Consider the following 27,880-nt stretch of genomic DNA (forward strand, 5'->3'; position numbering starts at 1 on the left):
AAGGATGGTTTTGGGTTAGGGACCATGATCAGTGAAGAATTTTCCCTAAGTCTTGTCATGAGTGTCATTGCAATAGGCAGTGTTCGTATTAAACTATCTACCTAAAGCATCCCTTTGAAAAGAAGCTTTCATATTACAACAAACAATTTTTCTTCCTAAGCTAGGCAACGGAATCATCGGGCAAACGATGTCTTATCAAATAGTAACTGTGTAATCTTTCTACTTATTAACAAGGATTTTTGGTTCGTTCACTCATTTAAACCAACCACATAAAGTAAGTTTTAAATTCAATCCATTAATGCAGTCTTAACGGGAAATTTTAATTCCCTATCTTTTCTGAAATTTTTATACATGAAAATGCCCCTACAGGCGTTAGTTTACTTTGGTTCTTCGTTTTTATTTCTTTATTTTCTAAAATTTATGTACAAAATATTTAAAAAATAGATCAGTTCTGCAAATTTCTTATGTATCTTCATTACAACTAAATATTCACACACACATACACAATTCTTCAAAATGTAAGGAAAAACAATTTATCAATGCTGCTTGTTTATCATAAAGTATAATTACGGTTATTCTCCATTTTCAATAGTTACGAAAAAGTGTAAATAATTTTAGGGCAATATTCGATACATTCTTTATTTTCAAAATTTCCTGTCATTTCTTTTAATATAATTTTTTATTTCATTTTCTTTTGCAATATCCATACTATTTAATCAAATGTTAAGGAAATGTTGGAACTCTTAAATGATACGACTGAAAATATTGCGATAAAATTTTCGCACGTTATAATTATATATTGTTATTTGCCCTTTAAAGGGCTATTTTTTTCTAGTCATATTATGTTAAAATATTTTTAGGCTTGAGATTAGTATAAGAAAAGGGATTCATTTAGCTTATTAGATAAATTTAATTTGATTTATAATTTGGTTAATTAATAATTAAGTAACAAATCAAGACATCATTTTGTATGAGATAAAGAACTGAAGCATCTAAGTTTCTGACTTACTAAAAAAATTTGTCAGAACTTATGCCAACCTACATAATTTCATACAAAGATTGATAAATTTGGTGGGAAGCATACTTCCCACGGCCCTGGAAAGGGTTAAATACACTAAGTATAATACACTAATAAGTATTTGTACAATATAATACACTAATAAGTATTTGAACATCCATGCAAATGAGGATATTTGCTGTAATACTCTAAGTTCGCCTTCTGTACATAAATATCATATCTGTAGGAAACAGCATTGGCACCAGTCGCATGCAAGATGCCTCGAAATTTAGAACTGTCTGACTTCGAGAAAGGCGTAATTTTGGATAACATAGAAATGGCCGATCCTTAAAGGGCATATCTAGTGAGTTAAACATTCCAAAATCAACAGTGACTTTTATGATTAAGAAGTGGTAGGTGAGTGATGATTGTCGGACCCAAGAAACTAAGAGATAGAGACCAACGAGTGCTGTCCGCATCAAACCGATGGCCTACATACTCCAGGAGTTCCAACAAGCATCAAGGGCATTTGTTTCGCTAAATACCAACCACAAGGAAGAACATTTGCTTCGTTTCCATGGTCGTTCTGCCTCCCATAAGCTTTTGATTACAAAATCCAACCGCGCTGCTTGGTTGAGGTAATGCAAGGCACGTCGAAATTGGACCGTAGATGAGTGGAAACAGGTTCTTTGAAATGATAAATCAAGGTTCAATCTCTACCAGTCGGTTGGCAGAGTTTCGGTTTGGTGTATGCATGGAGAACGCCATTTGCAGAATGCGTTGTACCTAAAATTTGACGGAGGTGGAATTATGGTCTGAGAATGTTTCTCGTGGTATGGGCTGGGACCTTTGATCCCTATTCATGATAGCCTCAACGCCGACTCCTACTCCACTATTCTAGACACTTCCTATGCTGAGATAATTTCACGAGTTGAATCATTATTTCCAGAATGATAGCGCCAATTGTCGTTTTCCGAAGTCCACCATGGATTGGTATGATGACAATGGAGTGAACCGACTGGACCTGCCGGCCTAGAATCCAGACTTGAATCCTATAGAAACCCTCTGGGACATGTCATATTGCCGAATTAAGGGGTGCCGAAACCGTCCAAAAAACGATGAAATAACTTATATGTCTTCTCCAAGTCGAGTGGAAAAAAATACCACTGACCATCATCCAAACACTTGTGGAAAGCATGCCCCGGAGTGTTAAGGCTGTAATTGTCGCAGATGGAGACTCTACCAAATATTGAATATGAAAAAATTGTGTTTATCCCTTTTATCACAGGTCTCCAATTACTTATTGATAAATAGTGTACAATCAACATTTTTAGCACTTATCTTTAAGAGACAGTATCACTGTATTATAGGGATAAAAGTGAAGTGAAAATCCTATTCAATGCCATAAGTAAGAAATTTTTCTTAATTTGAGCACAAGCACTCGGTTAAATAATTTGATGAAACAATGAGATTAGTTTGAATTTCATAATATCAATAAAGGCATTACTACACATTACGTCCAAATTGAATTTCAAAAATGTACTAAATTAAAGAAACTGTACGGAAAAAATTAACTTTTTAAAGTTTGTTTAAAAATTAGTTTTATGGAAATATTTTTGGATGATACAGCTAACAAATAACAAAAAAGTATTTTTAATTAATTTATTTTTTTTAACTTTTGTACCTTTTTTTAATGTATTTTAATTAACTTTAAACTTTACAAAGTTGGAAGACCTTTCTTTTATTCTTAAATTTCATCAAAACCGAGCAAAAATTGTAGATTTGTACAAAAACATTCATTTTTATACATAGACTAGCTGACCCGGCAAACGTTGTTCTGCCAAATAAATTATTTCTAGTGAATATTTTGGTTGTAAATTGAAAAATAACGAATGAATTGTAAGTGTGTGGGGATGGGATCTATGACAGAAAGAGGAATGGAGCGCTGTAGACGATGATCGCCGATAAAAATAAAAAAACACCAGCTATTCATTTTTTCAATGCAATGTATTTCATTAACGTAACGAACATATGCATTGTTTGATCTCTTAAAAGTTAAACGTAAAGTGAAAAAAGGAATATATTTTTAATCCTTAAGTATAAAAATGAAATAAAGAAAATCAATATTCATTTCGAAGAGCAATTGAGTGTACGATATTTTTTGTCAGTTCGTCTTGAGCCAACACAAATAAGCTCGATGGTTTGCCCACGCGAGTACATCCACGTATAATTGTCCGTGTGAAAAACATGGTGTGCCCAAATCTAAGCCGCAAACAGACATCGTTTGGCCTTGCGACTAATTGATTGTCACTGCGAATGCCAATTTAATAGGAATCAATTGGCACGTATGTCAGAATCATTGGAATTCGTGGCAGCAAAACATGTTCGGCTCGGAATTTGCCATTCAAAATGGCGGCTTCAATAATGTTTTTCAACCATTTTTTAATGACCAATCGCGTGCCATTCCACAGCCTTGGTGGGTTCAAATTCCGAAGTAAAATAACCGGAGATCCAACTTTCAGTCATAGAAGTTGTGGTGACATACCTAGCAAATCCAGTGAGTTCAAAAACTCTGTTGGATAATTTACAGCTTCGTTAGCATCGCAAACTGTACAGATCATTTGTATGATACCAAGTCGCCTGGCAACGACTGCTGTATTTTGAAGTTTAAATCGTCGACGTCCACATTTTTTGCTGCCAAAATGGCTCTTTCTGCCAGCCACGCATGATTTACGTATTGTTTGCATACATCGGAAAATATGCGGTCAATGAGAGCATTTTGCGAATCAACGATAGTGCAGAAATGAGTGGGCAATTTTATGCATCCAGTATTTTCATAGACAGCAACTTTTCCATCGCCGATATCTAACAATTGGTCCGAGAATGTGTCCAGATGGATCTTGTAGCAATGGACACGCATGTTTATTTTTAGCTGAACTTTTTCAACATTACGTCACAGTGGCGATGATTTCAAGCAAGCGTTGATCTCATCAGCGTACGTTGAACGTGGAATGAAGGGAAGTATTTGTCTGAAATCACCTGAAAGGAGTAACAGAGTAGTCAAAACTATTGCGAATAGTAAACAAATTTGTGTTGCTGTACAGTTCAATGCTGCTTCAGCAAGCATATCGTCCCAGTGATTGTCGTCTTCGAGCAAGCCGAATGCAAGGCATGCATCTTTCTATGTTGGATATTATTGCTTATTCTCTTTGCGTATATCTTGGAATGATAATGGGCCGGTGACATTAACTAACAACAATCGCAGATAGAAACACTCAATCTGGTGGGGGTAGGAGGGTGAAAATTTGGAGTTATAGGTATTTTTTGATGCCAAATAAAAAAAAAATACAAAAAAAATAGAAAACAAATTCTGGATAGGGACACCCTAATTACCTAGCGTTATGAAATATCCTTTTCGACCTATTCTCATACCTACCAAATACACATAAAAAATTTCATAAAAATCGGTCGAGCCGTTTCGGAGGAGTACGAACACAAACACCGTGACACGAGATTTTTATATATTAGATAAATAGATAAATCACAACTTTACATGGCACGTTATTTAAACAACTAAGCTTAAATACTGATTAGTTGAAATAAAAATATTCAGTAGTTGTATTGAAGAAAAGAGTAGTTTCGTCATCAAAATATCGCTTATATTAAAATTTCCTAGCGAACTGAAATCATGACAAATATATGCTGATAAAAAGTTTAAGTAAAAAAAAACTAATTTAACCTTTAAGAAGGCGCGCCCCAAAAATAACGTCGATGGGCGCGCTGTATCTGACAGATACATGTTATACAGAGAGCCAGATTTTATTAGTTTTTTACTTGTTTATTACAATACAACATGTACGTAAAAAGCACAGTATATTTTCGACAAAATTACATATTTTACAATTATTAATTAATTAAAAAATACTATAACTGCAGTAAGTTCCATTCTGTTACATTCTAAGACATTCTGTTATTATTTTAAGTTGTCTAAATTTTTTTGCTGCATGAAGCATGCTGCAAACACAAATAGTTTTTGTACTTTAAGCAATTATACTTTGACAGTCTAGTACGCATATCTACTGCACATGTGGCACATCTTTTTCTAGTACTACTACTGACTTCATTGTCTTTTTCTCCATCGTTCTGGGCTCCCTTGTTTTGGCTGTCAGTAACACTTTTCAGTCCTTCTTGAATAGATTGTGGAAAACCATATCCCGATTCTGATCGCCGTTTAATATGTTCATATGTCAAAGCATTGGATAATTGGCGGAGGAAATTTCGCCTACTACTAATGGAATGACCGTTACTCATATAAAGTATTTCAGCATTTATGCCAGCGATGTTCAATATTGAGAAAAATACAGTCAACGGCCAACGTTGAGTTTTCCTTGCCACACTGTATGTTTCACAATCAGCATTATCATTTATATCATCCTCGGAATCAACATGACTCTGCTCTGTTCTGTTTCAGAGTCTTCACTTCTCCCTGATACATTATCAAAAATGTCAGTATCGGTTTCGTCATCGGACTCAATTTCGCTGTCATCACGAAGTAATATACTCATGACTTCATCCAAATCCTCTTTTTTGGTTAAATCATAACGCTTATTTGCCATTTTAACTCCTGAAGAAAAGAAAACTGTTTTAGGACTTCATGGGGAAACAAGGAATTTACGTGTTGCATAAGTAGGCGCGCTTATCTCACAGATACAAATGGCAGTTAACGGTACATTTTTACAAATATGATGTTCAACATTTCAAATACATTAAAAAGGTATGTTAATACTAGTTACATCATGATAATTTTATATTTAAATACAAAGTTCAATACTTACGTAGATGGGCTCGTGTATCTCACAGATAAAATTCTTTAAAAAATATCGCTTGACCGACTGGAAAAATGAAGTAATATTACTAGCTGATGCATGCTTATAAAAGCGGAAGATAGATGTAGCCTGGTTGTGCCATCTATACATAAAGTAAAGAAACTAAAAAAAATAGTAAGCAGTTGTATCTGTCAGATACACGCGTCCTCTTGAAGGTTAAACATTTACTCCCAACAAAAATCCAGAAATTTCTTTATATAACTGATTTAAAAGAATGATGCAATATATACGAAGAAAAAAATTCAAAGTTAAAATTTGATTCGCCATATTTATCATAACTTTAAAATATTCATTAATATGCATTTGTACTTGTATGCTATGAGAGGGGAGGAGGATTCACTTACAAGAAGCATTGTTTGAAAAAAAATTAAAACAGATACCAATATACTAGCGTGCATGTTAAGTTAATACAACACTGATGTTCATTCGCCAGCTATTTTACAATTTGTCATTTTTGCATTTTATAAAAATTTATTTGGTTTTGTGTAAATAATATACAACTCGGGGACAAAAGGGCCTCAAGAGCTATTGAAATTCCCTGAATCCAAACAAAAGTTAAAGGGTTCATAAAAGGAACTCTTCTCTGTCCATCACCTTCTTGCAAGACGCATTTCCTATGCCTAAATTTCCATATGGAAGATAATCAAGTTCCGTTAAAGCTACAACGTTCGTGAATCGATGTTTGTGATAACTCAAAACACAAATTAGATAAATGAAAATGGAACAGCAATTCCGACGCAAAATTTTTTATCAAATTTTGTATTCAATCAGTAAACCGAATGAAATTCAAACTGCATACAAAATTCACTCCCAATACCAAAGCATCATACTTGGAAAGCATACGAGAAAGGGAGGAAAAACTTACTTGTTGGTGCTACAACACAGCAATGTAATTATAGCAACATTATCGCGATTTAATGCGGTTTTTCTTTACAACGTTTTATTACTCAAAAAAAAAATATTCATCTTTTAGCTTAAACGTATTATTAGTTTTGCGTCCAGATCGCAAAAAAATAAGTGCCATTTGAATTAGTAATTGTCGCAGTTACTGAAATCAACTCATTCTTACCTACGTGTCAGTTAACTCCTCCCCCCCCCCTTTCCTTTCCTATGGATTAAAATACGATAATTTTTCGAATACATTGGACGCACAATAAGTAAAAATGCATAAAATTCTGCAGACAGAAGTATACGAAGGTCAATGGCAATATCTTACCGAAAGCAGCTTGTGGAACAGAGAAGCGTTATGCTCCATTGCTGGGCCAATTGTCATCAGTAAGAGGACCTTATTCCACGGAAAACACAAGGACAGTTTTTTTTTTTTTTTTTTTTTTTTTTTTGCAATTATCGGATCTTCCGACGGTTGAAAATGATTAGCTTTCTTGGAGGAGTATTAAAAGATTATACAAACCGATAAGCTAGACTACATTTAAAGGCTTTGAGGTGCGATACTTCAACAGACCGTTACTCCCTAATGGACCAAATTGAAAAATAATGTGGTAATATATGCCCATTTGCATTGTAACTGGGCCGAGATGGAAATTTTATTTTTACCGATTGGATTAAATGAATATAAAAAAAAATTATCAGTTTAATTAGGAAATATTCAATGACATAACTTTAACTAAGCAAATGTTTGTTTTGTCATTTCTATGAAGTTATTATCTTCTCAGATAAGTAAATAAAAAATTTGCTTATGCTTTTGCCAGAATAGACGAAAAACGGACAGATGAATTAAGCTTAAAATATTATGCTCTGATATTTCGCATCTTCTAAAATTAGTATTGGTGGAAATGAGTCGAAAAGACAGGTTTATTCAGATTGATAAACTAACAAGTCGAATTAATTAAAATAATTACAATTTTTATTCCATATGTATGTAAAAAAAATACATATGCGTTAAAGTCGAATAGTTTTAGAATTTTTAAATTCAACCTCTTAAACGGTTTCAGGGCGTTCAGTTCTATTAATTAATTTATTAAAAATCTAAAACTTTAAGCTAAAAGACACTCTTAGTTTTCACCGTTTCGCGTATATATGTGAAAATTACAAGAAGCTCCCACTCTAGAAATTGACAAAATATAATTAACAGCTAAAGAAATATGAAATTTCTAGACTGATACAAGCAATTAAAGTTAACCTATTTTAAAGGAAGGTAATCTAAAAAGTTCTTTGGTCTCAGATAATACTTGATATATTAAAACATACACACTTCGCTTTAATTTCGACTGCTATTAAAAACATAATGTCAATTACGAATATATGTAGGTGTTGCTTAAGAAAATTATTTTCTTGGAGCAATATGCAACTGCACTCAACAGAATAACGACGTACATAAAAAAACATTTTTTTTTTCAAAAAATACTTTTTGGTTATTTTAGAAAAATAAACGTTTGAATTTTAGATACTAAGAAGCTTTAAAAAAAAAAAAAAAAAAGAGGTAAAAATTTTCAGCCAGGAAATACAAAGCTATATGAATATCCACTGACAAGTTTTAAAAAATGAAATCGGTGAGAAAAAAATATTTCAGAAAAATTGACAGACTTATCAATTGAAATAAAATCATATTCACTGAGCCTTAAGCTTAAAAACAACCATTAAAAAGAAGACATGTGATACGACAACTGGGCACATAAAAAACTTGTAAGCGCTAATATACTTGACAAAGTTAAATAATAAATAAAAGCGATGGCAACAATTTTTTTCAATAGTGTATAATGGCAAATTATAATGCACACATATTAAAAGATATTTATATTAAAAACAAAAAACAATAAAAATGTTCCAGGGAAACAATTTTAACAATGGCAAGAATGTGTGAGTAATAGACATGATTAAATAGAAAAATATATATTTCAGCAAGCAAAAGCGAAATCTAATAGGTTAATTTTGAAAATTTGAATAATAATTAGAGAAATAATTGTACGAAAAAAGATTTAACACCAATGAAAAGCTAATTTTGTAAATTTTAAGATGACGTAAAAATAAGTTTTGGAACGATGATATATTTCGGAACTATGGCAGAAAAATGTAAAATGTTTTTATCCTCTATAGAAGTTTAGCACATAAAAAATAGCTAAGGAGCAATGCGTCAAATTTCATTGGAATTCTTCAAGAAATATTGAAATGTATATTCCAATAAACAAACATTTTATTTCAAATATACAGTAGCACTAAATATATATTGAAAACGTCACATTTAGACTAAACGTTTTTTCCGGAATAAAGGGAAATGAATGACAAAAATTAACTTTATAAAATGTTATGAAACTGTGAAATGAAAAACATTTAATAATCTTTATTTATCCTTTCTCTTTTACCTTATTTACATACAAATTTCAAGTGATCAGGAGAAAAACTCCGCCTCTAAGTAAAATAATAACCTCTAAGTAAGTCTTTTGGAAAGTAAAAAAGATTATACAAAGTGAGAGGCACAACGAATCCGTTTGGAAATTTTCTCTCTGAGAAGAGAGGCGCACCATTTTCCACTCTGAATATTAAAACTTCTAAAAAGTATGTAGTTAATATTGTTAAAAATTTACATGCCGCGTGCAAAATCACAAACTAGTCGTCTTCGGCGATCATTAGATAAAATTAGCGAAATCGCTCCTGTTGTTGACAAAGGAAACTATGCCTAAGTTCTAATGAGCGATATCTTTCGAAAATGGAGGGTAATGGGATAAACGACCACAACTAATGACGATTTAGTTGTCAAAAGAAGGATGAACTGAAAATTGTCGAAATGTCTGCGTTAATCAAGACTGGGGGAATTCTATCGTGAGATTTCTCTTGTAAATGAGGCTAACAGCAAAAGGCGACGACATCTATGACCTATTTAAACAATATAAGCTTTCGATAAAACAAAAACTAGCAAAATCAGTAGAGCTGTTGATGCCAGAGAACGGATTCTTTAGTTTTACCAATGATTTGGATAATATAAAGCCAAACCAAATGGTTCATCCGATTTTGAAACAAAATTTGAAGAAGTTTTGAAAGGTTTCACTTTATAAGGTAGCATGATTCTCCAAGTTAATTCTCCAAGTTAAGTAGCCGCGTGAATCTTAAAGGCAGTTGAAACGGTGAATTACTATTAGAAGTTACACTTGGCTAATCTCGCTTCCTCTGCCTCCATTGTTATAGATTTAATAATCGCGCTTTCTGTGCACTCAAGCAAGGTTGCAGGCAGTCCCTCCGCTGCCACACTCCGCCGATGTCCCGTAGAAACAATATGGAGGTTGTCAACCCGATTCTTATCTCTCCCTCAACAATACGGGTTATGAAGCGTCCCCACTAATAATAAAAAAGAAGGTATTGCATCGAGGGTTTAGAAAAAGTATACTTTAACACAACTGGGAAACATTTCTTTTCATTTTAATAAATTAAAAATGAAACGAAAACTTTTTGAATAAAGTTTTTAAATCTCTAATAATATTATTGTTTAATTAATATTATTTTAATAATTATAATAAAATAATTTTTTACAATTCAATTTTTTCCCATATTTATATTTTAAAATTGATAAAAAAATATTAAATTTCTGTTATTTATGCATTTATTTCGTGATTTTAGGAAATATAATGTTTTTTAATGAATGGAAATATTTGAGAAATTTAGTTTCCAAGATAGCACCGAAAGTTCATAAGACTTTAACATTGGAAGAATCATTTTTCAGAACCGAGTATTTCTTGAAATTATCATCAGAATTCCATAAAATTTTATAGAGTCGTTCATTTCATGATGACAAATCGATTCAATAAAAAGAATTGATAACCGTAATGGGAAAAATTTGAGGTAGTAGTTAATTCATTTTCGGCAAATATGTCCTCTCTAATCGTTTTCGATACATGTATCATAACCACTGTATGTACATATAAACTTATTTCCCTGTACGTCTGTATATACATATCAGTATTTGATAATGTAGAGGTATGAATGAGCAAATGACAACTATTCGTACTTCATACGTTACATATATGCACACCTAAACTCGTATGCATGCATTTAGAATTTAAAAACATGAGTAAATACAAGTCAGTAATGAGTTACAATTATAGTTATGGAATGTACGTAATTGGTTCATCCTATCCAGACATAGTGCAGCTGTATAGAATGTGGAACATTGCATTTATAATAACATTAAATTTTTGCACTGCACAGACATCTACATACATATGAATGTACGTTCTTAGTATGCCTTGAACATACATGTGCACAGTTGTTCGTAGATACATGCTTATATACGCAAGTGCGTGCTACACAGGATCCTATCTTTGTACATACATATGGTACAATGTTCAATTTTATTCATTTTATATCATTATTCTACTAAAATGTCAAAAAAAAAATGCCAACCGGAAATGGTCCCCTCTTTCCGCGACTTTCTAGCATATTCTCGGGTATTCTTTTTGATATACCACGCATAAAATGGCAGACCTCGGACAAGACCGTAAATTGAACATGAGGTGCTTAATACGTAAGTCTTTTGCTTCATGGTATAGTAAAGAAAACTAAATATGCAGTTTGGATCTCTTTCTTTCGAATGACTGAAGCTTACATTTGAAACAAGACTACAATTTTTACAATAAGATAACATATCAAATTGCATTTAGCTAAAAGCATTACATTTTTCATTTATTGCACTTAAATGCAAGCGGAAGTACAGACCGACAGATGATCATCCCTAGATGGATTGAGTTCAAAATTTGATACAAACCTACACTTAAATTGCAAAAGTAATGTACCAAAGATTTTATTTAAATTTTGAAGTTTTCGTGTTCATTAAAATCATACAGCAAGATTCTCCGTGAATGGATTTCGCTAAAAATTCGACAGAAATCGACAAATTGAGCAGCTATTTAAGCCACGAGCCAAATTTCTTTCGTCCAACTCAAAGCATCTTTATGTTCAAAGACTGATAGAGCGGAAGTTCTGAAACGTGGTGATTCGTCAAAATCTATCGATCGTCGATATTTTTTGGCAATGCCAAAACTTCATATGCCAAAAAGTAAATAAAAAAAACAGGTGGTCGAAATTTTACAAAACTTTTCAGTTAATCAAAATTCACGGAGGGAAAAAATATTTTTTAGTCTACGATTTTAAAGGTAAAGTATGTGCCGACAAGCATTTGCACGTATTTACTTGGACATCACAAAAATATTACGGAAGCATGAAAAAACATATGTAAAGGAATATGCACTTAATATACTACAAAACTACGTATGCACTAATGCAATGCTTTACACAATGCTTCAGGGTCATAATTATACATACTTCAGTATATACTTATATCAGGGTGCTTAGACAAATTTTATCTTTAAAAAAAATAAGCACTTAATAAGTACATTTTAAGCACCTTTAGAGAAGAAATAATAATCTAGTTAATTAAAAAATTAGGAGCTCATTGAAATCAAGTAAGTTGAGCATTAACTAACTGTCTAATTTTATATAAATATAAAACATAAAAAGAAACATCAGTAATCTGCGGGCACAGTAGTGCCCCGGCCAAATCGAGCAAAATTAATGTTTTTTTAGAATATTGAAACTAAATTATTTAAAATATTTTTATGCAAGTTTCGTTTGGTAAATCATTAAAAGACTTTCATTGCATATCTTAAAATTATTTAATGTAGTTAAGGAAAAACCGCTGCTTCATTGACATTCCACTTCCTTGATAAAAACGTTAAAAAAATAGGTAAACAAATGATTATGATGCATTATTAGAAAAATTAAACTAGCATTGGCAATTTATTGAACAAATAATTTCAAATCAAAAATTTTGTTTCAAAACTTTAAAAAAAAAAAATCGTAGTTTTACAAACTTATGTACATCACACGGATTTTTAAAAAAAAGCATAAGTGGACCATCACCCTGATGCATCGAAAGAAATAGCTTAAAAAACTCAGCAAGACATGCAAAACAGCTGAAAATGTCTACCTAAGGCATTATTGCATAGAGGATTACCACTCCCCCTCTGGCCAAAAACTTAAAGACTTTGGGCAAGGCCGGAAAAACCACGAGTTCTCAAATTTTTTTTCTCCCAAGTTGCACATATGAGCATTTTGTGCCCTTCACAGTACAGTAAAGCAAACCAAATATGCATTTTGAAAGCTTTCAGGTCGGCGACTGAAACCAAAATTTGGCATAGTGCTACAATTTTAGAAACAAGATTATTTACCAAATTTCATTCATCTGTGAAACACAGTTTCAGAGTTATCGTGTTTACACGCATGCGGATATACAGAACGACAGACGGTCGACCCTTTGACGTATTTGATTCAAAAATTCACACAGATCGATACTTTAGATACCAAAACTGTGAACCAAATTTTACCAATACAATTTTTCGCGTTAGAATTTATCACGTTCACTTGCATTGGCACAAACAGACAAATCTCGGAAATTTGTCATTAAGAAATTCTAAGTTCAGAGCGGTTTTGTGTGCGTGTGTGTGCGCGCGCGTATGTGTGCGCGCGCGCTTGAATCACTGCGTTCACAGTCAGTCATCATTCCAAAGGTTTAAATTGTGAAGACGGACAAAAGTCCAAACTCGAATTTTTGTAATTACAATTCATTCTCATTGATATATGAGGAAGGAAAAATTGATTTTTATTGGCATTCATTTAGTTCTAGTATGTTTTGGGAAGAGTAACAAATGACTTACAAGTATCTTGTAAGCTATTTGTTACTTTGTACAATGGCTACTTTGCTTTATTTTTATTTTTGGAAGCCTTGAATCATTCACTTTAAAAAATCCGCAGAGAAATAAATATACATTTCCAGCCTATTGTTAAAAAGTTGTAAACTTTTGCGCAAAAATGATGCGAAGTAAAAGTAGATCAATCCTTCACTCATGTTGATTAAAAAAATGATGTTGAAATATAATTAGCAAAGACTACAAACAAGAAATCATGTGCAGTAAAACAAGGATGAGCTGAAATCATTGTTAAAGACGAACACGCGATTTTACATATCATTCATAAAATTATTCCTACAAAAGAAACGATTCTTTCCCCATTCAAACAAGTACAAAGAGGTGGACGAAAAAAACAACTAAATCAGAGAAATATATTTCCCCTTTAACACCAGCGTCTCCCTAAACTGAGATAAAACCTTTTCCCACTGCTCTCCGTATTCACTGAAACCGGTGAGAGATGAATGATCAGGCACACAGAAGGCAATGCATTTCAATCGGGTTCTGCAATGTGGCGAAATGGCTCGTTTTTATTTTCTCATCGTAAAAAAATCTGAACTCGAGATTTTCACGAATCTCCACGTTTTCGATCGCCTTCAGTCCGAAAGTTACATTTTTAAAAATGTTTGTTTGTCTGGGACAAAGATGACTCAAAGCTTAGAGCTAGACGGATGAAATTCGGTATGCGGTCTTTACATTCACTTTGCAGATTTCTAGCAAATTTTGAGCAAAATTCGTTTAAAGGAAGTCTGTCAGTCCGGTTACTTAAATAAAAGTTACCATGATAACAAAACGAAGAAAGCTATATGGATAAAATTCAGTACACATCTATAGTCTAGACACCTATCGAATTTTGAGCCAAATCCAATGCGGAGCTGACCGTCTGCCGATTCGTATGTAAACGCGATGACTTAAATATCTATTTTTTACTTTGATAATCACCAGCACCAAAGTATGCATGCAAATGATACGTAGATATTTACATTTGTGCGTACATCTCTTGTAGATTTGCCCGCCAATAGGCATGCACTGTAAATATATATATAAAGTACTTAATGTGTATTTATTGTACTACACTGTAGACTCGTATGTAGTATATTAAAGGCATTTGTACGTCCATAAGTATCTAATATACTAAATACATAACACACTATTATTTCGTTCATTATCCAGAGACAAGCAATTTCATACAGGAATAATATGCACTAAAATGTGCGGATTTCTGGAATTCTTTGTTAGGCCTTGATCTTGATACCCATCCCTTTAGATGCATTCTTTCATCTCCTATTTTGGTGAAATAAACACCTATTAGCACATGCGCAAACTAGCACGAGAATAAACAGTACGTTCTATAGTATATTTATGCATTATTTAATACGTTGCCTAAACATAACATATAAAAATATGTACATTCCATACATACGGATGGACATTTCGAATGACATTCATGTAGACAGGCACGCATGAATGAAGCCGAAACATATTTCCTATTATGAGATTTTATCCAAATTTGGCATCGATTTTTGTGTGAAGTCCTCATAACAATTTTCATGCATTTAACTGGGTCCAATGTTGAGCCATTGTATTCACAAATGCACAGAGAAATAAACATAACTATCGAACTTTGTTTTTCAGAATCTAGGTCTAAAATGCGGAAATGCTACAAAATCTTGCTTTGGATTCCCTTCCCCTCTCCAATTTCAACATTTTAAGCCCAAGGAAATAAAAAAAAAAAAATGCTTCCATTTTAACATATTTAATTCCGAAAAGAACTATTTTCAAATCTGGCTTCCAGCTGGAAAAAAAAAATCGAAGAATTTTGCGTACTATTCGCGGCTAAAACGGAAGCATACACAGTTCGGAAAGGTTTCCCTCTTTTTAACTTTCATTGAATTTTTATCTCTTTTAAAGAATTTCAATATAACATAAATCACGTTCTGAGCTTTAAAAAATATTTTAAAGCAAATATATGTATAAATGAAACCCACATTTGATAAGATATATATAATTATACGCAAACTATAGAAACTATAAAAAAACATCGACACTATATCGTAACTAAGTGACCTTTAAACTGAGTGATTAGACCCATAAATATTCACTTTCAGTTTAGGGGGGGGGGGAGGCATTTAGAACAAAGTCTGCCTTCTATTTTAGCATGACAAAATATAGCTTGCACTTTCTATTATGTTGCGCCAGTTTTAGTAGTTGTTTTTGTCTTTTTCCATCGAATTCAGCAAAATTCGATGTTGATTGCATCCAAACACTTTTTTAATGTGTGAATGTGTTGAGAATCCGTACTACAATTTATTTATTTATTTTAGTTTCGACAGCGCATGAGAGATAAACAATAATGCGTACGAATAAAAGTGCAATGAGTAAAGAACGCACCACCGAATCATAAGCTTCAACGAAGGCATTTAACCTTACAAATACCCAGACTTTAAGAAAGTTTATGAATTTCAATAAAGAAAAACTATAAACGATCTGAAAGAGTTCTAGCCGACATGCGAAACGAATTGCAGTGGAATATTTCAGGACAATCAAGGTTTCAAACTATGAATGTTGTAAATTCTACGAATACACATCTAAATATATAATTGTTCCAATGAAACAAATAACGCGCGAACTTGTTGAAGTATCCTGCAGTATCCCAAATAAGGATTCAACATTCAAGATTTGAGCGGACAATACAGAAATGAAAAATCTTTATATAGTCTGGCTCCATCGAATTGCGGGTGTGACGTAAGCACTGGGTGATACCAGACGTGTCTATAATGATGACTAATGCGACAGAAGGGAATCAAAATCTGATAAATCTGATTGCGTTTCGCTTTCATCTCATGCAACTGAAGATACTTCAATAATGCGAAGCAGAGGAGGGGCGGGATGGACCAGTTCAATAGAACTTATTATAAAATTATTTCTGCATTCTCCAGGACCTACTCTACGCTTCATTCATTTCTCCTTCTCAGCAAACGCGCTCGTCAGTCTGAGTTTTAGTTTAGTCCCGTTTTAAAGCAACACTAGGGCTATTTTAGGACGGACTTCGTCATTTCGAACAGCGGTCAGATGACGAGGTCGACATCTGAGCTGGCACTCACCTCTAAATTTCCATACCACACCAGCGGGAGGACGTTTGTCCCCAACGGATTTAACATGCACCAGACCCGCTTACACGACGGTTCTTTGGTGGAATCGAGTCTCGAACCTGAAACCCTCCGATTACGAAGCCGATACATTACCACTCTGCCATCGCAGCCTTCTCGTCAGTCTGAGATCGAAGATCAAATGCTAACTCATCAGAGCCCATCAATTTTACAGTCAAACTATCAAAGTATTACTATCAAAACCCATCAATTTTACAGTCATTTCAAATGTGGTTTTTTTTTAATACGATTAAAAAAGTGATAATATTACCGAAAGAGATATTATTAGATCCGAGATAATATTACCAGAAATTACTTCGAAATATATAATTTCATTTCCTGATTCCTCGACACAGTCTAATAATTAGAAGAAGAAAGACGTTTTTGCATTGCTGTTTCAGTAAATAATGAAAAATGAATTTGATAAAGAAGTTAAAAGACAATTACTATTAAATTTTACGAATGATAAAAATAAGCATTTACAATAAAAACAACAAGAAGAATCCATAAAAATTCTTTTCAAGTTCTTTTGCAGATAAAGAAAATAAGGCATATAAAGTTCCCTGCGTCATCCATGTGCGATTGATTTAGCTATTTTAAAAGGAATTGGTAGATGTTCAATCTATACTTATAAAAGGAGGTGCGCTTGCATTGCATTGTCCAAACAAATATATTACGCTTACAGCCATGGAATTCAGCATTTTGAAGTCTAAATTTTAAACTTTAATGTAGAAAATAAAGGGTTTTCGTGCGATCTACCCACAGTATCGTTTTTAATGATTATAGGGGGGGGGGGGGAGACAGATTCACGTCACTGTCGAGGAGAATAAACAACTGCCACTATAAAGAAATTTGTTTTTCACTTCGGGCATAAATTTATTGAAATTTGAGAATTTTTTGAAAATTGATTACTTTTTCTGAATAATTAGAAGAGAAATTCCTCCATCCGACATTCTACAGATGTGCGCTTTTTCTCAAATTTTTCAGGTAATTATTTGAATGCTTCTCACGTTTAAAGCAATAATGTTTCATGTGTTTGTTGCCATTAAAGTGCATAATTCAGTTATTTAATAGAATAACTAGGTATTTCATGAAATAACTAGACAAGTCAGTTAAAGTATATAATAGATGAAAAATTTTCATACTTTACTTAGTTATTCTATGAAATAACTAGTTATTCCATGAAGTAATTAATAATAGACCGTTAAAGTAAAAAAAATAAACAATTTCAAAGTTATTTTATAAATTAATTGATCAGAAGTAGCAAAAATCTCTCAAAACTACATTTTATCCCTCTTTCGGGTGATTAATTGATAAATAATAAGGAAAAGCAGATAATGTAATTTATTATTGCTCATACTGCTAACATTAGTTAAATAGAAAGGGGGGGAAGAATATGTTGCAGAAATATACATGCTGAAACGTATGTTGGGAATTAAAAAAAAAAATACATACTAGGAAGAAAAACTGTTGCTTCATAAAAACATTGTATTAACTTTTTCAAACAAAAATGTATGCGAATATCAATTTAAATTTTATGAAATACCTTTATTTTACTTTTCATTATTTATTAGAACAAGGAATGCAGTGATAACACTTTCAATTTCATTATTTTTGAAACAAGTACACTTTTTACTATAACACATTTTTTTTTTTACACGAGCACTTTTTAAATCCTCGTCCAGTGCCGAAACTTTGTGCTGTTGCAATAGATCGAAGCGTTGTGTCAATATTCACTTCAAAAAACTATAAGCGGTTGAAAACTAATTAATATAAGAGGTTCCAAATTGACTAAAAGCAGCTAGAACCGGTTCAAAGAACTTTCGAGTGCCGCACTTAATTTCATACTTTAACGATCAAGTAATCGTTATTTTATAGTTCTGTCTTCCTAGTTAAATTGTAGAATTCAATAATTTTATATACTTTAACAGACTCGTATAGTTATTCTGAGAAATAACGGATTTCACACTTTAACGGTAACATTTCCATTCATTGATTTTTAATTAACGTTTTCATAATGAGGTCAAAGAATTCCTCAACCAATCCGCATATAAATGCTGGGGGAAGTTTCACTTCCTCACTGGATTTGGCAAAGAAGTAAGTTATGAATAGAACAAAAACACATTAAAAAATCTATATCCACAGGAGGGAAATTTTATTTGTAGGATAAAAATCCGATTTTGAAGTCATGAAGTCGTTACCTTGAGTGTCAGATTGATTACGCATGCACAAGGGTCAAAATCAATAAGAAATTATGTCACATTCGGATTCTTCTATCACGGCCGATTCGTCATAAGATGGTAAACCGCAAATCGAAAATCCGTAAACTTAAAATATACCTTCATTATTTTTTACAATTTTTATACGTGCATGATATCATGAAAGAGTAGAAATATAAACGCACTAAATTATTAATTTTTTGCATGTCATTATTTTATATTATTGTGGTTTTGATTTCTCTGATATTCATCATGTCGCGCGCGAATTCAGATTCTATAAAGAAAACATATTTCAAAATAAATGTAAGACATGAAGGGACAGAAAGAGTTTACATCTCTGTGTGTTGTTCTACAAAGAGATTCAATCTACAAGTACTGAATTTAGCGCAGTTATACTCTACAGGGTAGAGGTGTGCACCTCGGTGGGGGGGGTCCCCCTCAATTCTTTTCTAAAATTTTAATTAAAAAATCAACAGATTCATGGTGTTTTTATATGATATAAATAACGCACCAAAATGTTTTTTACAACTTTCCAAAATTTCAAAAACTGTACTTTTAATTATGCCTTTCCTGCATTTTCCTGTACACCTTTTTCCTGCATTTTGGCAATTATTTAATCTTAATCGCCTTTAGCGACTAGCTGGATCGCCGGAATATTGGTTATAGTTTTCTTAAAATCGTGTAGATATAACTATATGACCATGATTTCAACGATTATTAAAGCAACGATATTTTGTCTCTTATATATGTTCTTTTATTGTGTACATGAACCTTTCTAGTAGAAATTAGGGCCATGACAACATAACATTATTAAAAACGTTATTACATATATATCGTATATCATGAATTTTCACGATATTGCATAACTACTTTTTTTTATTCGTTTGTCAGTAACCGGCACAAATATTAAACAGAAACTTTGTTTTCAGCCTTTCAGAGCAAAAGTGTCATCTACTGTTGAAATATACAGAGCGAGATGTGAATATTTTTAAAAAGATCACTTTTGGACAAGCCTTTCAAAAGTTTAAATTATTAATTTTAGAAGATGTCTCTTTCGAAGGAGATATTTTTAGTAAAAAAGAAAAGAATATTCAATTTCTTTTGCACATTATGCTCGACTGAAAAATAGTTTGTTTCCTTATTTAATTCTGAATTAAAAAATTTTCATTCGTTTTATGCTTTTTACAACCGTAAATACCACCAAAATTTACCGGCAAACTGAAATGGATTCAAGAATTTGTATTGTACTGTGTATAATGGAAGATTTTACAAAAATATGGAGTGAACGAAAAAAAAAAAAAAAAAAAAAAGGAAATTATTTAATGTGGTTTCGATTTCGTTGTCATTCATCATATCACGAGCACATCCGTGTAAGTTTTGCTAGAAAGTTTATACATCAGGGGTACACAAAATTATAAACACAGCACGTGGAATTATTTCAGAAATGAACAGCTCACGTACTTTTAGACAAATACTTAACGTTCGTGATGAAAAAAAAAAGTATTACTTATATAATATACTAAGACAAACCAATGAACCTGTTGCCTAATCCGAATCACCAGTTAACCTTTTTTTGTTTCATATGAAAGCTTATGATCTCTTTACATGTCATCAAGAGTCGCCTGTCATTCCTTTCATTGTAGACTGTTTTTGAGGAAGGGGGGGACTATAGCAATTCTCCAGCCACAATAATTGGGCCCAATTTTCATACAGAATTTCATGACTCCTAGAAACATGAACAATGGCCAGCTGCCCTCCATTTCCGATGGAAATCGAAGAAACGCTACTTAAAAGTAATTCCCTATGAGGAAAACCCGCAGCAGAATTCACTTTTCATAACCATTTCACTCATTTCGAAAATCTTTATTTCATATGAATGCTAATGACCCGTAGGTATATTCCCAATTCCCATCCTATTTCGCGAAGGGAAGTTTAGTTTGGTTTATTTACATTAACGTGCTATTTTAAAACAACTCTAGCGTATCTCGTAATTTTCAACCGCGCTCAGATGACGAGGACGAGACCTGAGCTGGCGCCCATTTCTCCTAACTTCCGCAACACACCAGCGGGAGGACGTTTGGCATTGACAGATTTAACGTGCACCAGACCCACTTGCAAGGCAGTTCTTCGATGGAATCGGGATTCGAACCAGAAACCCTCCAATTCCAAAACCGAGATCCTACCATCAGGCCACCGCGGCCCTCAAGTAGGAAAGAAATTCGAATCATAACACTGGTTCGCTTCGCGGATAAGGTTATGCGTGCTTTCGCTTAGCACACGAAACAATATTAGTTCGATACTTCTCGTAACCAAATTGAATGAATTCGACTTGTTCCTTTATAGAATTATATACCCCATTCTCACTTGCATATGCGTTTGCTGTCTATATTTTTTTAATGAGATAAATAATATTTGGAATGTTTCCGCGCGTCTTAATGTGTCACAAATTAGCAAAGCGCTTTTATTGAATGACAAATGTAATTACTTTATAATTGAAAGTCTAATTAGCAAGATAAATAAAATACAGAAAGTCTTTAGTCTTTTTACTGTCATAAGTTGGGCTCTCACTTCAGAAAATAGTAATGAGCGGACGAGGTAGCTGTAAACTGCATAAGCTTTAATGACACCTTAAATCGTAATATCAAACAATTTTTACAGTCTGGGATAATTGAAGTGCCTTCAACTTCACCTTACACAGCATGGTTTGTTTGTTTTTGATTGTGAGTAGTGAAAATCTCCGTTTCATAAACATGCATCTCAGAGTATAAAGAATGCAAGAAATAAAAAAGTCAATTTCAAAAACATTAATTGAATCGACTTAAAATGATAGTGATGCAAATACGACTTCCTACATAGTGTAATAAAAAAAAAGATAAACTTAGCTCTTTATTTTCCCCACCAGAATGATTTACATGTCCTGAGTATTTAAATTATCAGCATGCATTTCAACTAAGTTACCGTACAGTTTGTTATTGTGTAACTATTTTGATTAAATACTTCAACTGATACTGGAGCAATTAAATCGAATATATAAAAATGAAATTTTGTTTGTTCTTATTTAATGCGCTGTTTAAATCCGATTCCATAAAACTTTGCCAATTTATTATTTGCGCTTGCGCGAACGTTATAGGCATAGTAGAATTATTGGTATTTGTTTCGAACACAATAAAATTCAGAAACAAATAGTTTCATATGTTTTTATGATTCAACATTTTAAAATTGAAAATTAACAATCGATAAAAGAAATTGGTAAATTCGAGCTTCTCAAACAAACGAGGAACGACATGTGAGCAATGAAGCAGATCATTTACAAATTGCAAATTCACGTGCTTTAGAATATCAAGATCAACATGCGCCAAGAATCAAAAGACAACGTTTAAATGTTACCTGATCACGCACATCAGAATCAAAAGACCAATATGCGGCAAGAAGCGAGGCAACTATTCTTAACGGAAAGTCGATTAGAGAAGATGAGGTCATTCCACGCATTCCCATTATTCCCACCCACATGTCTTTTGATTTTAAACGACTGCAATTCCCAAATCAACTTACATTCTCGATGACCAACAGCAAGGTGCAAGGTCAATCACTTCAAATGTGCGAATTGAACCTAGCAAATCAATGTTTTTCATTGTCAGTTGTATGTTGTTACGAGTCGGACAGCCAAGAAATTTATTTTTGCTAAAGACGGAAAAACAAAAAATATTGCTTAACCTAAAGTACTTGAATAATAATGTTTAAAAAAATGTATAAATATTATATACTTCTCCCTTCCATACACTTCACTTCAATGAATGTATTCATTGTCTACAAGAAAATAAATATTCTTTCCATCATTCCTAATTTAAATAAGATAGTTATTTCAAATTTCAAACCATATTTCCAAAATTATTTCTTCTGAGGCAGCAACATGCCGGGTACCAGCTAGTTGTTTATAATGTACTAAACTAAATCTAAAAATGGTGAGGAGTTTCCAAAATATGAAATATATAAAATATGTGAAGAACTATTTATTACCTATAATGGGTGTCAAGATTCAAAGATTAATTTAACTATGCTCATTTTCAATTTGCCATTATTAAAAAAAAAACATATTTCTCAGGAACAGATAAAATTAGAATCTTTTGACTTGAATTCGTAGACAGATAATATTTCATTTTAAATAAAATATTTCTGATGGCCCCTTTTTTCTTTTCTTCTAAAATTCTTATTTTATTCAAAACTGACACATAAAGGGAAAAATTTTTACTGAAATTTCAAAACTTAAAAAGGTATATTGCAAATATGTTCCAAAAGTAAAAATGATGCAATATAATAGCAGTAGCCTTTAACCCTTTATTTACTAAATTATTTTACCATCAATTTTTCAAATTTATTTTTGAACTATTATTTGAGTTTTGGTACAGAATAAACCCAGAAAGAAGAAAAAAAAAAACTTTTTAATTAAAATAATTTAATAAATTAACAATAAAAATTCTTTTATTATTTATTTTAGTCGACATCTACTGCTTTCTATTCGAAATACATTCTTCGTGTTCCTTCAAATACCGTTAGAAAAAATAATCATAATGTGAAAATATCAGCCGTATTTAAACGGTCCTTTAATGGAATTGTAAATAAAGGGCTGATTAAAATTGAAGCTATCAAAATTGATTCGCGATCCACAATTTGGGGATTCCTTCTATGTACGTGATTGAATTTTTGTTATGTTTAACCTTATACAATTCCACAACCCTCGACGAATTCGAACAAAATTTGGTGAAGAATTAAAAAGTTTTTATGCCCTCCAAGTTAATCTTCATAACCATCCGTTTTAAAGCAATACTAGAACTATTTAGGGATGGACTATATAATTCTGCATAACGGGCAGATAAAGAAAACGACACATGCCCCCCCCCCATCGAACTTCCACACTATAACAGAGGGAGGACATTTAGCCCCAACGGACTCGAGTGCACTAGACCCGCTTACACGACGTTTCTTCAGTGAAATCTGGTCACGAACATGGGACCCTCCCATCTCGAAGACCAGATCTTACTACCAAGCCACAGCAACCTTCTTATGCTTTCCTAGAGGGGACGGGAAGTGAATTGGAGGTAAGAATATTTTGTATTTTGCTGTCACAATTCCAGAGCATTTCATCGCATAAAATTTTTTTTATTTCTTAAAATTCAAAATATATATATTACATATATATATATATATCTTTTTAGTGATATCACTTTTTTCCCCATACAATTTTTCTTTAATTTTTAATCAATTTTTCAAATTTAACAAAAATTGTCCAAATATTTAATTTATTTCAATGCTTAATCGCTTCTATCATTGGTGGACTTTTGTCAATAGTAAAAATACTTTTTCTAATGTTTTCATTTTTACTTTTATTATGTTGAACAAAAATTTAAATGCTAATATGTGCAAATGGTAATTTACTAATAAAAATTGTTTCTTAAAGTTGTTGCAATTTTTTTAATCATCTGTGAATCATAGCTAATTATGAACATTTTCATAAAATAAAAAAAGTGTTTGATTTAAATGTTTGTAATTTAAATAGATTACATTTTTTTTCTTTTTTTTATTTAATGTACATATTTACATGAAGTATAAATAGAATAACACAAAATAATTGGAAAAAATCAGTAATATTCTGTAATTTCATCTTGGTACCAAACAACATACCAATGTAAATTTGATTATCTTTCTAATATAATATAAAAAATAATAAAAAGTGCACATGTATCAGCAAAATATGCTACAACAATAAAATTTCATAGCATAGAAAATGTTAAATTTATTGCAAAAGAACTCAATTTTCTTATGCCTAACTATTTTACAATTATCACCTTAAAATCAAAGTAATTTAGAAATTGGTACTAAATTTATATTTAAAATAATAAAGAAAAACAAATTAATTGCCCAGACATAACCTCTCATCCAATTTTGCAAATTTTTATTTGATATGAAAGCTAATGACCCTTAACATATGTTATCAATCATCACTTGCCCTCCTTCACCCTTGCTTTTTAAAAGAAATCGAAAAAAATTGAACTTTATATTTCCTTTGGTAAAAACCTTTGTCAGTTTGCCAGATCCTATTAATGGGCTGATAATGAAAATTTTAATTTCATATGGAAGCCCTGTGAGTCAATAATGGTCATTTACCTTCATCATCTTCATTTTGAAAGATTAAGCAATATAAAAGAGCCCTAAAACTCAACAACTGGACAGATTTTGCTACTTTTTGTAGTCAACTTGACTTTGAAGTGTAGCTAACTTATTACAATTCTTTACCATTACTGCAAAATATAACTTAAAATAAATTTTGGCTTACTTTTATTTCTATAATTGGAATTACGCTTTTATTTTTATGATAATATTTTTAGCACATCAGAATTGATTGACACATCTAATTACTTTTGTTAATACCAGCCATTTAGGTGATCATATTAATAATGTCAACATGGTCATGCTGGCCAATTTTGATGAAATATATCTCATCAAAACAAAAGAATGTACTACTTTAAATTATTGCATAATATAATGATACAGATTTCTGACTCTATTTACACTTGAAAAGTTGTGAAATCGGCAGTAAAAATTGATGAAATTGTACAAATTACCATGCTATAGTTAGCAAAGTCTCGAAAATAGAAGCAAAGGAAATAGATAATTCTCAATGATATATCTGAAGTCACGAGCTTTCATATGAAATAAAAACTGGAAAAATATGCACATTGGGAATTTTATTTAATAATTGTGACTTTCTTCACCACAAAAAAATGTAAAGTAAAATGGTGTTTTTGAGATTGTTCTTAAAAATAGATCATTGTGGAAACAGGCGACAAATGATGTTTTTAGATGTCATTAACTTTCATATTAAATAAAAAGTCATTATATTAGTGCAGTGGTTCTGACTGAGAGACTGGTTCTTTGAATTGTTAATTATATTAAATTTAAAAATTTGAGGAAATAATTGGTCACCACAAGTAAGTTTTCTTTTTTCTAAAATTAATTTAGTAAAACCTAGCTAAAACACTCGAAAGCAGTTTCCAATTTCAATATTAGTAATACTTTAATCACTAAGCAAATATTTTTTACTACAATAAAAACAAATTCTTACAGTATGAAAACAAAATCTAGCATTTATTTGTTTTAATGTCGTAGAGCAGCAAAGTACATTTTGTAACACGAAATAAATAAATTAAATAATCCAGCTAAAGTGTTTTTGCCATCATACAACTCTTATCAAATCCAAAAAGGATTCATTAGTAAATATTTATTTTAACTTAAAATATTATGAAGATCAAGTTAGGCTCAATACATATATTTAGAGGAGAAAATTAATATTCTACAAATACATATAATAAAGGTACTTGTATATTAATCATATGCCAGTATTACTTGTCAAAGACTGTACATCAACCGGCACTAAAATTTGATTATGTTCTTCATTGGCATACAATTAATATGCAAGTAACACAATAAAATATATTCTACATTTTTTTTTTTTTTTAAATAACTATCAGTCTAAGGCATTTCACTCAAATAAGCATGAAAAAGAGAAAAAAATTATAAAATTATGAATAAAGTCAAAATATGAAATTCATTATTTTAGCATATGAAATTTTCAGTAAATTTTGCCAAAATCTATTTTCATACTCGGAAATACATTTTGGCAAAAAATAAGATCAAAAAAGAAGTATCTACAGACAAGATTTAACAGAATTCTAAACTTATATTTATGCCTGATCAGGATATTTAATCACTTTCACTAAATTTTATGATGAATTATACGCACAAGAAAGGTTATATTATATATATATATATATATATAATGAAATGTTTCAGGATCTGGATTATGATTATCTTGTGAACATATTAAAAAAATTATCTAAACAATTTGCAATTATATATTGGCAGAAGTCAACAAAAAAGTTTACTACAGATTGTATCTTTTTATATTTATTTTTGCAATGACTGCCAATCTAAGCTCCAAATCTTCATGTATAATATAGAAAACCCACGAAAAATCAGCCTATCATTCAGAAGTAGTAAACAATAGATTCTAAAAGAAACTTCCCCATTGCGAGAACCACCCACAAGACCAGACAGAAGACAAGTTAAAATGAACTTTCATTCAATTATAAAAAATATATATAATGAAAAATATATATAATAAGGCACTTGCTTCTAAATTACACTATGCTATCATTATCAAATCAAACTTAAAGGCAGTAATTACAAAGCGACGTAATGTCTTTCATCCAGCAGCATTTCTTAGATTGCGAAAACTTTGTAATATTACATAAATGCAGGAATACAATTCATCGCTCAATTACAGATTCAATATATTTAATAAGATTTTAAATACATTAAAAACTTACTGGTTAGTCTGATTTTCATAGCCCCATTTCTTCTGCCAGGTAAATTAGCCATCTTTCGGCTGACTTAAATAATCCACATAATATCACAATCAAACGAAAAATATATTATAGTATGATAATAATCCATGAGTGGTACTACCAATATGCACATAAACATTAACTAATTTAACCATATGACACTTCCCATCAACATAACACCACACACAAGTTTAGTTTTACCATCATATTCTGTATGTGTGAATACGAATGGAAGGATACACAATTTCTCAAAACTCTACTTGATTGGGTGATAGACGTCACAAAATTATATCCTACCTCTACTAAAAATAGTTCTCAAATGTCCGAAAAGTTATAACTGATGTTACAAACCAAAAGTTATACATAGTGATTTCATTAAACTTTATTTCGATAAATTTTGAATAAAACAAAAATAAATATATTTTGGATTAAATTTTTGATAAAGAGCCTTAAGATTAGAATAATTGAAAACTGTATTAAATTCTTTTGATCCCTAGATGGCAGCACTGATTGAAGAGAGCATTGAAACTGATTTC

The 27,880-nt window shown here is 31.7% G+C and overlaps 1 protein-coding gene across 2 annotated transcripts in view; it reads right to left on the minus strand.

The window, feature by feature from the left end:
* The window catches only part of LOC129974980 (E3 ubiquitin-protein ligase SMURF2-like), a 100,055-nt gene extending 72,474 nt beyond the window's left edge, over positions 1 to 27,581 (minus strand). For both annotated transcript variants that reach the window (XM_056087817.1, XM_056087816.1), the window contains exon 1: positions 27,327 to 27,581. In XM_056087817.1, coding sequence (XP_055943792.1) covers positions 27,327 to 27,378 — 52 coding nt within the window. In that variant the 5' untranslated portion in view covers positions 27,379 to 27,581. The remainder of the gene's footprint in view (positions 1 to 27,326) is intronic.
* Positions 27,582 to 27,880: the final 299 nt, after the last annotated feature.

The sequence above is a fragment of the Argiope bruennichi genome, chromosome 7 (assembly GCF_947563725.1).
Source record: "Argiope bruennichi chromosome 7, qqArgBrue1.1, whole genome shotgun sequence".
NCBI lineage: Eukaryota > Metazoa > Arthropoda > Arachnida > Araneae > Araneidae > Argiope > Argiope bruennichi.